Raw genomic sequence first — 13,672 nt, 5'->3', positions numbered from 1 at the left:
AGAATCTGAAGTTTGGCATAGTTTTCTTGCCACATTCTCAAGGACTCCCCCTTAGTGTTTCTGATGTTTGCTCCAATATGGCCCCACAGTTCTCTGTCCCCTCCATGATTGTATCTTCAATCCTCTCCATCCATCCAACTTTGCAATTACAGGCTTAAAACTCTTGCAACTCATCACGAAATCTGAAACCCTCCTCTCTATCCCAGACCATCTTTCCACCTTACTCCCTTTATCATTCCACACCTACCTTTTATTCTCACAGTGGCTTCTATTCGTCAACTGTCCCAATCCATTTCCACAAACATCACTCCCATTGTGGGTTCTCTTGCCTTTCTGCCTCTCTGGACACCATGGCCTATGATTTCAACAATGCTTTTGTGATCACACTTTTACTGTTACCCTCGTGACTACTGGCCTTGTGTGCCTCATCAGTGTCCCGGATGGAATCTTCCCACATCTGTTTTCTCTATTCCTGTTCCTGGGTTCTTTAAACAGAAAGGTACAGATCAGTTTTGGCTATTTCCCCTACAAAGACCAGCCATTAAATACCAAGTAGCCATTGGCTACTGTCTGGGATCTTTTTTTATCTCCTCCTATAGATTCAGCTATCCTGTATCTAAAAATCACCTGTAGTAGGCTCTGCATAGATGTATTTTCTTATCCCTTCCATAACTAGCACTATTAAAAACAGTCTACAATCACTGCATGCATTTCTTCACTCTATACTCACTTAGCAAAACTTATCAGCTTCATTCCTGCCACAGTAATGAAATTTAAGGAGGTTCACCAATTAAATTATTTTTCTTTGTACGTTTTCAAACTCCTTGACTCCAATAAACTCCTGATCTGTCCACATAGCTCGCTGACAAGACTGCAGACCTGGCTCAAGCATATCTCTCATGTAGGAGAGGTGAGCTGGGTGTTATAATCCCAAGGCAGGCACCCACAGGACAGCCAACCTAGGTCCACCTCACTGGCAAGCCCAGTTATCACCAGCCAATCAACAACACTCAGGAACTTTGCTTTCCTGATAGAGGACAGAGATAATCCCTGGTCCCTCAGTATATAAGAGCCACCCCATTTCTCCTCCCCTATACTAGATCCTCCAGAACCTAGACTCTGTTCTTAATTCAATTCCCTGTCTGGCAGTTAAAATTTGCCCCTCTCTTTAACAACGCTTTTCACCTACATGTTGCTACACAGTGCCTAAAAATAAATGGTATCTGTATTATAACTTTTGCTATTTATATTTTGATATTAGTCAAACTTATTTTTCACAAATTTTCATGTCATGTATTAACCAAAAGGTTTTGGAAAACCCCTGACGTTGTGACTTCTCCAAAGGGAATTCACTCATTTAGATGTTCAATGGACTTTCACCAAGTACCTATCATTCTCTAGGTGCTGAATCTTACAAAGATGAATAAGATATGGCACCTGCCTCCAGAGAGATCACAGTCTAGAGGAGCAAAGAGCCCAGCAAGAAAGGGCTATGATCAGTGAGATAATGACTATAAGAGAGGAGTTTACAAAACATTCTAGGAGTAAAGAGGAGGAGGATGACTCTCTTTTATCGGGGTCATTTGGAAGCCTCTATTTGTCTTCCTTAATTGACTGTAATCTAACTCTTTTATTACTATTTTTCTTTCTTGATGGGCACTTATTATATTTGTAATGCAATCTAGACAGAACGTCTAATGACAAAAGATCTCCTACTATTAACATGAATTTTTTTCAAACTGGCATTTATGCTTGGAGCATTATTAACCTACACTTGCACTTCTCTTGTCAAAATGAGACCTAAGTTTTATTCTCAGTAGGAAATCACACGGAATGATCCCATGTTCTAAGTGTGTATATACAATATCATCACTAGAACTCTAGCACCAGAAATGTGTATCACGTGTATCTGTGTGTATATTTTCCTGGGTGTGAGTATTTGTAATATTTATCACTACTATAAATTTTGTGTATCCCTCTTGTTGTGGTCAGTCCACAAAATAAAACTAAAAAATACATTTGCGCCACTTGCAGTAAATTTTTCCCAGCATGCCTTCTCTAGAAACTCTCCTTCTTTGCAACACGCCCTCCCATCCATGAGGTAGAGTAGAAGATACCATGTTCCTATGATGTGACTCCACGTGTGTACTGTCTAGACACAGTGACCAGAGATGATCACATGACCCAAACAGGGGCAATCAACAATACTCCCTATGAGTCTGGGAGTTTATAAAGGTCACTTTCCCTCGTGGGTCCTCCGTGGCAATGTGCAAAACTTGGGAAATTTTGGTGGCAATATTACACCACATGAATCAAAGAACAGAAGTCTGTCCACACTGAGAAAGCAAAGCAGAAGCAGCACCGATGAGGACCTTGCATTGGATTCCCAAGTTTCTCACAGGGCTCCAAGCCCCAGTTCTATCCCTGACCTGGGATGCCTTGAGATATCCCAATACCTTTCTAATAAATTTTCCTTTTTGCTTAAGCTCAAATTGAGTTTTTATAACTTGCTAATAAGAGAATGCTGACAAATAAAATTGTACATACCCAGTTATAATAGGATGAACAGATCACTTGGGCAGTATAGACTGTGCATCCCAAGAGACTGGCCAACAAAAATGAAAACCCTCACTGGCTGCAATAGCCAATTCAGAATACACAGTGAATCTGGAACACAGAAACATTCTATTATATCACATTCTTGACTCTTTGTTCTTGTGCTTCCCCAATGTTTACTTATTCCTATCTTTTGTCCCTCACCAAGTCCTACCAATTCTTCCTTTAAAATGCCTTTCATATCTATGCTACCCTATCCATTTATACTATAACGATTCTAGTCCAGAGTTTCTTAGGTAAATGGGACCCTAACCCCTCTCTCCTCGTGTCCACATATTTTCCATGCTTTTCTCAGGCAGATTATAAAACTTATATACGTCATGACCCCAGCTTTTAAATTTTTAGTGGCTCTTCTTGTTAACTGAACAAAATCTTAAAACTTAGCTAGGTATCAAGCTCTTTCACAGTCCAGTTTCCATCTACCTATCAAACTTCTATATCCCTACTCCCTTCTAGGATTTCTGAATATATTATCAATTTAATTGTCATCATCAGAGTGAGAACAATGTGTCAAGCACTGCGCATATGATTTTATAAACATAATCTCCTATACTACATATAACAACTGTGATGGTTTCAAAGGAGTCAGCAAATTCTTTGACACTATTCTCATTGAAAGATGGGGTCTATGCTCCCTTTGCTACAAGCTAAGTTTGTTAATACAGTGCATTAAAAGTGCTACTGTTTAACTTCGTAGGCTTGGTGAGATAGCGCTTCCTTGCTAAAAGAAAGAGGGGGAAAAAAAGATGGTGACTAATACAATCTATGTAACCATTTATAATGGAGTGAACAGGCAGGGTAAATCCCTCGGTACACTCACCTTTGGAGGCCTGAAGCACCAGTAATGAGTTTGACAACTTTAGGCCACAATGCTGCAAGGTAGCTCGGGCCACATGGAGAGACCACTCGTGGGTGCTCCAGATGAGAGCCCCAACTAAGGGGCCAGAATCAGCCAACATCAAGTAAAGACACTTAGTAAGGATGCCCCCAGATGATTCTGGCCCCCAGCTGTCGAGTCACTCCTGCTATCCAGCCCTTCCAGCTAGGGCACTGTAGAGCAGAGTCCTCCCCTGCTCTATTCCACCCATGCTCAGGATGCACAGAATCCAGAGGCATAGGAAATGGTTGTTTTTTTATTGCTAAGTTTCACAGTGGTTTCTAATTTAGCAGTATCAATTGGGACCAATTTTAGTACCTGGAAGTACGGTATTGCCATAGCAAAAGACTTAAAACATGAGGCACCGGCTTTGGGACTGGACTGCGGGTGACAGTAAACAATCATTGAGAGGATCCTGTTTCAGAAGCTTTATGGCTTTAAGGAAGCTGTTGGTGGCAGCACGAAGGGTATTAAGGTAAATGGTATTGGAAGCTGAGGGAAAGGGGTCCGCTGTCACATAGTAGAAACAAGTCTGGCAACACTGCTCCCTGTAATGCTATGGAAAATAAGAAATATAACCATTAAGCTATATTTTCTAGCTCAGAAGACGTTCAAGCAGAATACGGAAGGTGCCACCAACGCCTTCTCTCTGGCCATAAAAAATCCAAAACAGGAGAGATGAGCTTAAGAACAAACTGTCCAGTTTCCAAGCAAAATTTGGAATAGGACTTACTGAGCTTGAAATTAAAACTCCTCTCCTTCCCAGCCTCTCCAGATGGCAAAAGATTCTCAAAGTAAGAAATGGACTCAGGGAGGAATAATATAGGTCACTGTCAGGAAAAGATGATCTAAAGATGAAGCCAAGGACTCAACTTCAGGAACTGTTAAGACTTCAGACGCTTTTAAAGTGATGCCCTTCAAACCTTTTCAAACAGACAAAAGGTTTTCTAAAAACATAAAGGTTGTATCTTATGAACCTTCTCTGTTCAGTAACAGAGCATCTAAGAGGGTTATGAGCATAATTCTACAAAGCCTCATGGAAGAAAATGGCTCAGATTAAAGAGACCCATGGTTTAGTTTTGTCTAATGGAATGGATATAACTTGATACCCCAAAAGTCAAGTTTTTTCAAAAATAATTATACCTGGTGGTGCCTGGGTTAGCATCTCAATCGGTTAAATGTCTGCCTTTGGCTCACATCATGATCCTGGAGTCCTGGGATTGAGCCCCAAGTCAGGCTCCCTGGTCAGTGGGGAGTCTGCTTCTTCTTCTGCCTCTCACCCCACTTATGCTCTTTCTCACACTCTCTCTCTCTCGCAAATAAAATCTTTAAAAAAAATAATTACACCTGTTTTGACCTAAAGCAACAGGGCCAATGCAAAAATAAATAAATAAGCCTCTGGACCCTTCATTTTCTACTGATAGGAAGCAAGCTGAGAAGGCTACTCAATTGCAAACACAAACTAATTTTTAATTACAAAAGAAAAGATGCCTTAAAAGTCAAAACTAAGAGCCCAAATGATGGGGCCAAGTGCCAAGAAGGACAACTCACAGGGAACAGCACTAAGTCATAATTTTAAAATTGCCAACATGTACCCAGTTGGATTTCAGAACTGCTATGGGCCAGTGACTGCTATGTCCTCCCATTGTTTCTATTCTTGAATGGAAAGATCGATTGAAAAAAATCATATCCCCATCTTTCCATTGTCTGTTGGGGGAGAGAAGATAGATAACAGGTCTTTAGAGCAAGAGAAAACACATTCGAGAAACGAAATCCAAATAGTCTCATCTGCACCTAGACCTAAATTAGATGGTTAGATCCTGGATCTCAGATTCCAGCCCAATGTTGTAATGCAGTGAGACCTACTGGTGAGTAAATTTTATATGTGAGATGAATGTAAATAATCTGTGGCCTGAGAAACTACATACTGATTTGAAAACATGTCCACAAATTTTTCGACACTCCCTATCAAGATGCAGAATATAAGCCCTCCTCCAGCAAATCAGAGCCATCCTTAGTGACTTACCTGTACCCATTAGAATATAGCAGAAGTGATGATGTTTATGAACATGGTAGCCATACACTATCTCCCATAGATAGCCCTCTCTCTTTGTCTTTTCTTAGTAGCGTTTGCCACCAAGGATTATATGCACACATGATCTGCTTTTCTAAGACCAAACCATCATTCAGGGTCATATTAAATCCCATTTCCTCCATGAAGCACATCATTAGACTCCAGCCTAAGCAATTTCTCCCTCTTCTAGATGGTCTTGAACTTATTTTCTACAACTTTCATTTCACAATTAGCGAACACCAGTATCACTAAGACACAATTAGTGAATTTATTGCTTTTCTGAGGCATAGTCCTTGGCTACCCTCTTGAATTATGTCCCTAGACAAGGGCTGAAAATCCAAATGCCTACAGAATGAAAGCGGGTAATATACAACAGTGAAGTTGACATGGTGCAAAAGAAAAAAGCGGTCTGGGGCGCCTGGGTGGCACAGCGGTTGAGCGTCTGCCTTCGGCTCAGGGCGTGATCCCGGCGTTATGGGATCGAGCCCCCACATCGGGCTCCTCTGCTGTGAGCCTGCTTCTTCCTCTCCCGCTCCCCCTGCTTGTGTTCCCTCTCTCGCTGGCTGTCTCTATCTCTGTTGAATAAATAAAATCTTAAAAAAAAAAAAAGGCGGTCTGAATTAGGTTACACAAGGAAGCAAAAGCTTCATGTAAATGGGTCAGCCACCATCCAGCTATAGCACCCTGAATTTCTTCATAGCAAATATTACCACCTGATATACATTTATTTGTTTATTGTCACTCTCACCTCATTAGAATGTAAGTTCCCTGAGAGTAGGAACCTTGTTGCTTTGTTTGCTGCTATATCACCAGAGCCTAGAACAACACCTGACACTCAATCAGTAAATATTTGCCGAAAGAAAAAAATGAGTGAACAATTATTGCCAAGTGAAAAAATGAGCCCAGTGTCAAAAGATCTTCCCATTTTTCAAGAGAAGCCAGAAACAAATAATTTTATGTGCAATCTCTCAATTTCTAAATATCGACCATTAATTACAAAAATATTAAGCCATTTTAGGGATGGGTAAACAAAATACGTCTACCAGCTTGGAGCCATCTGAAAGATGCACGTGCAATCACTGTACTAGAGGGATCTTAGAGGTTTTTACCTTTCGAATTGCTTAGGACAGTGCCTTGCAAAGCGTAGAAAACTAGAGAATTAAATGATGATGCTTCAAATACACACACTTGAGGCACCGTTACATTTCAGCTGTAAATTATTAGGGTGCTACCCTAGTTACGCTCTCACATCTCAAAGAAGACTGCATCAGCTTCCGATCCAAAATGACCAAATTCACATGACTGTCCCACCCCCCCAAGATCCTAAACCTAAACTTCCACTCCTTCCAGCTGTTAAAGAGTTCAGATATGTGATTCCTATGTGCTCCTCCCCAGTAATAAAGAGGAAATGCAATGGAAATAAAAATAGATTGAATATCAAAGGGGTGACCAAAAAAAAAAAAAAGAACCAGGTTTTTAAACTATATTTCCACAGTTGATAAATAAGAGTTCCCAGTGGCAATTTTGTTTTCCTTTTTATTATCCTTAGTATTTTTAGATTATACAATCGAAAATTTTATTTCAGTTGACCTTTCGATGTTCTCTGGTAGCATGTTTTATCTTTTCTACATAAAAATTATTAAGTAGGAATTTTAAAATGTTTACTAATTACTTGGATTCTTAACTCTAATAAAAGTCACATCTAAATAATTAGAGTGTGTCTGGTTTTAAATATGGGTCACTTAGCAACAAGCTTAATTGTGTAGGGCTGAGAACACTTTTAAGATGCTTTAAAGAAAAACTACTAGAAAAAACAGTTCCAGCGCACCCTACACTGCAAGCTGATGCACAGCAAGCCAGCCATCAACTTTGGAAGACGTCAAAGTAAATGAGATGTCTTGATGTTCCCTTCCTGTGTGTGGTCCAACATGTATAGCCTTGAAGTAGCCATAGGAGACATCAACAAACATCAGAGGAACCCAATGTATGAAATGAGTGCAAGTCCAGAAGAGCAAAATGTCTTCCGGCCCTCTATAGCCAGTATTTAGGACCTAATTTTAATGACTATGTAGATTAATTCATTATACACAGTTCTTCAATAATGGCACTAATTTTTTTATGCAGGCAGATTTTACTTTTTAAATAGGTTCCACAGTTATTTAAATTGAAAGTAACACTGAGAAAAATTTATTTATCCAAACCTATTTTTCAAAATTTATGTTGTTATAGACCTATGAACTTCCTACAGAACAAGAATATGAATTTCTATTAACTCCTTTTGTTACATTCAAGCAATGCTGAATACGATGAACACCGGATAGGGAGAATCATTACTTGAATTCTCTTACAGACATACAGCTGAAATGACAAAACGGAGTTCCCAGGGCACGTGGCAGGAAAGCCCAAAATTTGGGATCAGACCAACAAAAGTTTGCCTTGAAGCTCTACCACTTGTTTACTTTTTGACCCTGGGTAAGTTACTTAATCTCTTTAAACCTCAATTTACTTTATTCATCAGGAAAAACAAAATCATAATACTTTGTTTTACGGGTGACACAAAAATTAAAATAGATGCATATTTATTGTGTAAGCCATTGAAATGAGGAGGAAGTTGTTAATTCAGCATGGCCTGACCTGGCCTAACTAGAGCAATACAATAGCATGCAAAAGATGCTTAGAACACCTTGCTGTCATAAATGATACTTATCACAGAAAGTCCAATTGATTCGTATTGCAAATTAAATGCAGAGCATGACTTCTCCAGGCTTCCTACACATCATGCTCCCCTAAGAACGTATTTCTATACACTTGGGTGTTATGGGCTAAGAGAAGCTTTATAACCCCACAGAAATTCTAGCACACTGACAGAAGAACTCATGGACAAAAGTATTCATTGAGCATTGTTATTAATCTTTGAAAATCAGAGAAATGAAAGTGTTTATCTACAGGAGGATGACAGATTTGGATATCTTCACTCAACCCATTCTATTCAAATAAACCACAAAAACATAATTTTAAGCAAAAATTAAAATGAAATAAAAATAACTTACAGAATCTATAATATAAACCACTTATATGGAATTTTAAAGCATGGCATCTATTGTAGAAATATATGTATACACACTTGGTAATGTATGATAATATGCATAGAAATGGCAAATATCAAATTCAGGACAGTAGTTATCTCTAAAGAAGGAGACAAGGCAATGAGATCAGGCAGGTGCACCCAGAGGGCTTCAACTCTATCCAATATGTTTTACTTTCTCAAACACTAAATTAGACTAGAGCAAAGATGGTAAAATGTTTAGATTCTCTAGAGCTGGTTAGTCAGCTTGTGAAGTTTATTATATTATTCTTTACATTTTCTGGATATTTGAAATATTTCACAATAAAAAGAAGCAGTTTTCCCAGTCATATAAATAAAAAGCAATTTCCCAAAGCAGACAACAGTTGTTTCAGAAATACTCAGAAGATGAAGAGGGACAGGGATGATGGGGATGCGGGAGGTGGCGAAAGGGACAAGAGGGCTGGGTATGGAAAAGACAGTCCTCTTTAACTCTAGAAACCAGGATGATAATTTCCCGCCAAGGGTTAACAAAAGAACTTAGCTATATAAGACTTGAAGAGGATAAAAATGATTCATTATTAATCCAGAAATCAGATTACCATACAGTGTGTACATTATCTAAAAACATATTTAAGCTTAAAATACTTACTGCAACCCCACTTTTGGTGGTAGTTTCTCTATATGTAAAGTTGCAGATCGCCCAGGCTAAATAATATGTAGACATGAGAGGAGTCTGTGAAAAGTGATCCGTAACCCATCCATCTTCCTCAAACACGGAAGTTTCCACTGGCATATTGGATAAAGATAAATAGGTTGCTTGATGCTTGATGCTAATTTTGAAAGTAGCCTTGTAGATTGGCTCGTCAAAACAAGGAAATGCCTTTCTGGCATGTGTAGGCGAAAACTGAGTAACACCAAGGAACCTGGAAAAAAGAAAAGGATGTCCTCAATTACATTTATGACTTAAGTTATAACCATTTTACATGCTTCTGCTGATAAAATAATATATTTTGCCGAATAACAAGGTACTTTTTTCTGAACCGAACTTAAGTTCATGAATAGCATGGAAGTATAATTCATATATATTTCCCCAACAATAAAAATTCTTCGGGGAAGTTTCTATCTCAATTAAAGTAAATTCTCTAAACCCAGGCCAGTGCTTATTAGACAAAACATTACACTTTACAGAAAAACAACTCACTGGCATCCCATTGGATGCCCACTGGAAAATAACAGTTCTCCTTTTTGGTATGCCCCCACTTTCTCCTCTAAAGGTGTATGAGTTAAGACAGTGAAACTAAAATCCAAAAGTCGTCATCAGATACACGTAGAATATAGACCATCAGTGGGAAACATCTGTGCCCTCAAATTTCAGCTACACGTGATCGGATTTCGTTAAGGCCTTTGAAACCTGACAAAAGTTGGCCTAAACTCTCGCTTTTCAGCATTCTCAGCCATATCACCTTGGATGATTACTAAATTTCCATAAGGTTTAGGTGTTCATTGCTTGAAAGGAAATAATCAAGCCTAACGTTTAAAAAGTACTGTAAAGCTTAGTGGGGAAAAAGGATATAAAGCGCGTATCACTGTGGAAGCTGAATAGCAACCATCAGGCAGTTAATAAACGGCAGCCAGTCCATAAATGGCACCCACTGATCCACAATGGCTTTTAACCCTTCTTGGAGTGGTTTAACACATGTTTATATTGAATAATCCAGAAAATATTTTTACGACTCATCATACATATTTATTACATAAATTATAACTTTGGTATTAATATGTTAATATAATACATGCAAATTTATATAATCAATTACCTATATAATAAACATGTCAATGTGTATATGTGTATGTATATCTATATAAAGTATATTTAATGCCCTCAAGTTTTCAGATCAAGCTGCAAAGTTGCATTTCATTAAAACTAACCAGAAGCAATCGCTGCATTCTTTCAGTCATGGTTACAAATGAAAACACTCAAACTAAGTACTTTAAGGACACTCTTTTAACTTGAAAAAGAAGCTATTATTTATGAAAACATTCATGACACAAATCAATTAAACTTTTCTGATAATACTAGTTACAAAACTCAATATAAGGCAAGTCAATAACAGACCCTTCATAAAATATTACTGAGTGCTGAAGTCATTTCTTTAAAAGACCCTTTCCCCCATAAGTAGTTTTGCCACCACTCCCCTCTCCATCATCCACAATGTTCATGGTTAATCTAACATGGCATACTTTCCCACTGAGCCCAAACTTGGCCTCAAAATTATTCTCAGCATAGCACTTCAGGCAGCTACTAGCAATCAATCTTATTGGCTATCCCTGGCTCAAACCATCAGATGTAAATGTTTATACCTTTTTAACATTATGAAGCTTACGTTTATCATTGAGAGTCTACTTTTTTAAAAGTTAATTTTGAAATAGAGAAAAATAAGACATTTCAAAGATTAATTGTATACGTACTCACAGAAAGAGGATTTGGGGGAGTTATCTTGAAACAGTACCAGGGTTGCTACATACCAGGCTTGGGTAACTGCTTGAGCCTATTTTTTCATTAGTAGAAGGGAAATAATAATGCTTTCTACGCTTTCCTTCCAAAGCTGTCGAGATGATAAAATGATATAATATATGGGAAAGAAGTTTTAACTACAAATCTTCAGACAAACATAAGGTTAAAGTTGGAAGCAGTCTTAGAAACAAACTGTCCAGCTCTCATAAATTTCTAAAATGAAAAGTAATTCCAGTTGGGTTAAGTGATTTGTCCAAAGTTACACTTGCAATTAGTGCAAAGCTTGTCTAGAAATCACACTTTCTGCATCTGAGTAAAAAAGTAATTATATTTCAAGAACAGTAAAATGTTCTTTAGCCATAATTTATAAACAATGCTTTAAGTTGACTATTGGTAATAAAGGTTCTTCTTTCCAAAAATGCCAGTACATGCTAATATTTTTCCTTATGATTTTCTATTGATAGTAATATAGTTTTGTTTAAAGAAATGTCAGTACCTTTTAGTTAAAATGGACCCATTTACGATTTGCTCTTCACATGCTTTTGTCTTCCATAATGTTTTTGAATCTCATCTTTCCATTTTATTAATAGAAATGTCCACTGAGCTTGGTATTTCTTTTCTGAGCTGTTTAAAAGTTACCTACAGGATTCCATATACAGTTAAAAAATTGTTCCTTTTTAATTTTCAAGTATATGAGAACTCCAGTTCCACCACTGACAGACGTTGTCTGCTGTGTGTGAGCTTTCCACAATATTAGATACATGGTAGGTTTTGTTTTTTTTTTTAAGATATAACCTTTTTTGTCCTTAAGGTCATGATAAGGTAGACAGCTAATAATATTGGGGGAAAAGTTCTACAAGAGTTCAACAGAAGGGTTGCAATTAGAATGTATTAGTCATTAAGTAAAAATCAAAGGTGTCTTTGGCATTAAGTAATTAATGGGTAAGAATTTATTAGATGCAGAAGATTAAATACCTCTGGGTTAATGAGAAATTCATAAACCAAATATTTATGCAGAAGAATCATGTTGTGTACACTCTTTTTGCCTTATATAGTGGGTAAATATGTTAGTAAAGCTAGCAATTTAAATCACTGATTCTCAGGGTTGAAAGGAATATAAAGACCAACCCATGCCTTTTCTGCAATTAATATTCTTAATGAATTCACACACACAGTATATATCTATGCACAGAGGGCCACCATATATTCTGATAATGTCTAAATGAGGAAATACCAATTTCACAGTCTGGCAACTGAGGACGATTGCAACTGAATTTCAATTCAGTATTCAGGAAATCAAAAGAAGTCCCTAGGTAAAGAAGAGCAGTTGGACTAGATTACTTTTTAGGTCTTTTCCAAGCTCGACATCCTATAATGGAACAAAATTGAGAAATAAAATATTCCCTAAATTTGATGGTTTTTTAAAATATTAAATCATACTACTGCTAAACAGCTTTTTACTACAAGCTCTATAATGCATTTGTTTCTCTTCATCATCATTCTTGAGTATTCAACACTGAGGAGAAAAAGATAAATATATATGCTTCCTTCCCTCAAAGAGTTTCTACTCTAGTAGAAGAAATTAAACAAATACCTAAACAGGTATTCTACAAAAAGCCATGACAAAAAAAGGAAAGCGTACGAAGACATTACATTCTCCTGAAGCAGGGCTCCTCAATCTCCACACTACTGACATTTTAGGTTGGCTAATTATTCTTTGTTGGGGGCTGACCTGCGTCCTGGAAGATGTGTAGCTGCATTCCAGGGCTCTTACCACTAGATACCAGGAGTACTTTCCATCTCACCCCAGCTGGGACAACTAAAAGTGGGGGTAGGGGGTGGCTATTTACCCAGTGGAGAACCACCAGTCTTAGGAACCAAAGAGGCGTCATAGAGGAAGAAGCGTAAGAATTGGTCTTAAAGTCTGGGTAGTATTTTAAAGGTCAGAAGCAGATGAAGAAGTGAGGCAGTTGACTCCAGGTAGCACAGAAATAAGCCTTTAAAAAAGTGTTGACTCACTTATTAAGTTAGTGTGCTGTCTGTCCTCTCACAGAGTCTGGCTTTCTCAGGTCTCAGCATTGCTGGTCCATCTCTAACACCTGTCTCACCCTCGATACTTCCCCCCCGCCGCCGCCCCCGCTCTGGTCTAACAAAGAGACCTAGTTCAAAGCTCTGTACCCTCAACAGGCAACAGTGTTGGATTTCAAAAATATCATTCTGTCTTCATCGTCTGTATGTTAGGATTGCCTTCAACTGGTGGAAGTGAGACTTCTTTTCTGTTTACTGTCCTTAAAAGCATCAAAGAGGCTGCTAAACAAGGTGATTTGGAGTAGAAAATAATGAATTTAGGTTTTGAGTAAATTCGAAGTAAGCCTGAGGTGGTAGAAAGACACCAGATAGAAGAAATACAAAAAAGTTAATTAAAAATAGAAAACATTTTAATATACAGTATGGATACAAAATACATATGTAAATGCAGCAAGAAGTAATATAAAACAGCAGGAGGCAGAAGGTAATAGGGAC

At 37.9% G+C, this 13,672-nt stretch overlaps 1 protein-coding gene across 2 annotated transcripts in view; it reads right to left on the bottom strand.

Annotated features, from left to right (window-relative positions):
- TRHDE (thyrotropin releasing hormone degrading enzyme) overlaps nucleotides 1-13,672 on the bottom strand; it is a 367,482-nt gene that overhangs the window by 344,990 nt on the left and 8,820 nt on the right. For both annotated transcript variants that reach the window (XR_004620882.1, XM_034644164.1), the window contains exon 2: nucleotides 9,284-9,557. Coding sequence is in view for 1 of the 2 variants with exons in the window: in XM_034644164.1 (XP_034500055.1) it covers nucleotides 9,284-9,557 (274 nt within the window). In the remaining variant the exon portion in view is untranslated. The remainder of the gene's footprint in view (nucleotides 1-9,283; nucleotides 9,558-13,672) is intronic.

This window comes from Ailuropoda melanoleuca, chromosome 15 (assembly GCF_002007445.2).
Source record: "Ailuropoda melanoleuca isolate Jingjing chromosome 15, ASM200744v2, whole genome shotgun sequence".
NCBI classification, from domain to species: domain Eukaryota; kingdom Metazoa; phylum Chordata; class Mammalia; order Carnivora; family Ursidae; genus Ailuropoda; species Ailuropoda melanoleuca.
Note: the sequence above shows the minus strand (reverse complement) of the source record. Positions and strands in the feature narration are given on the sequence as shown.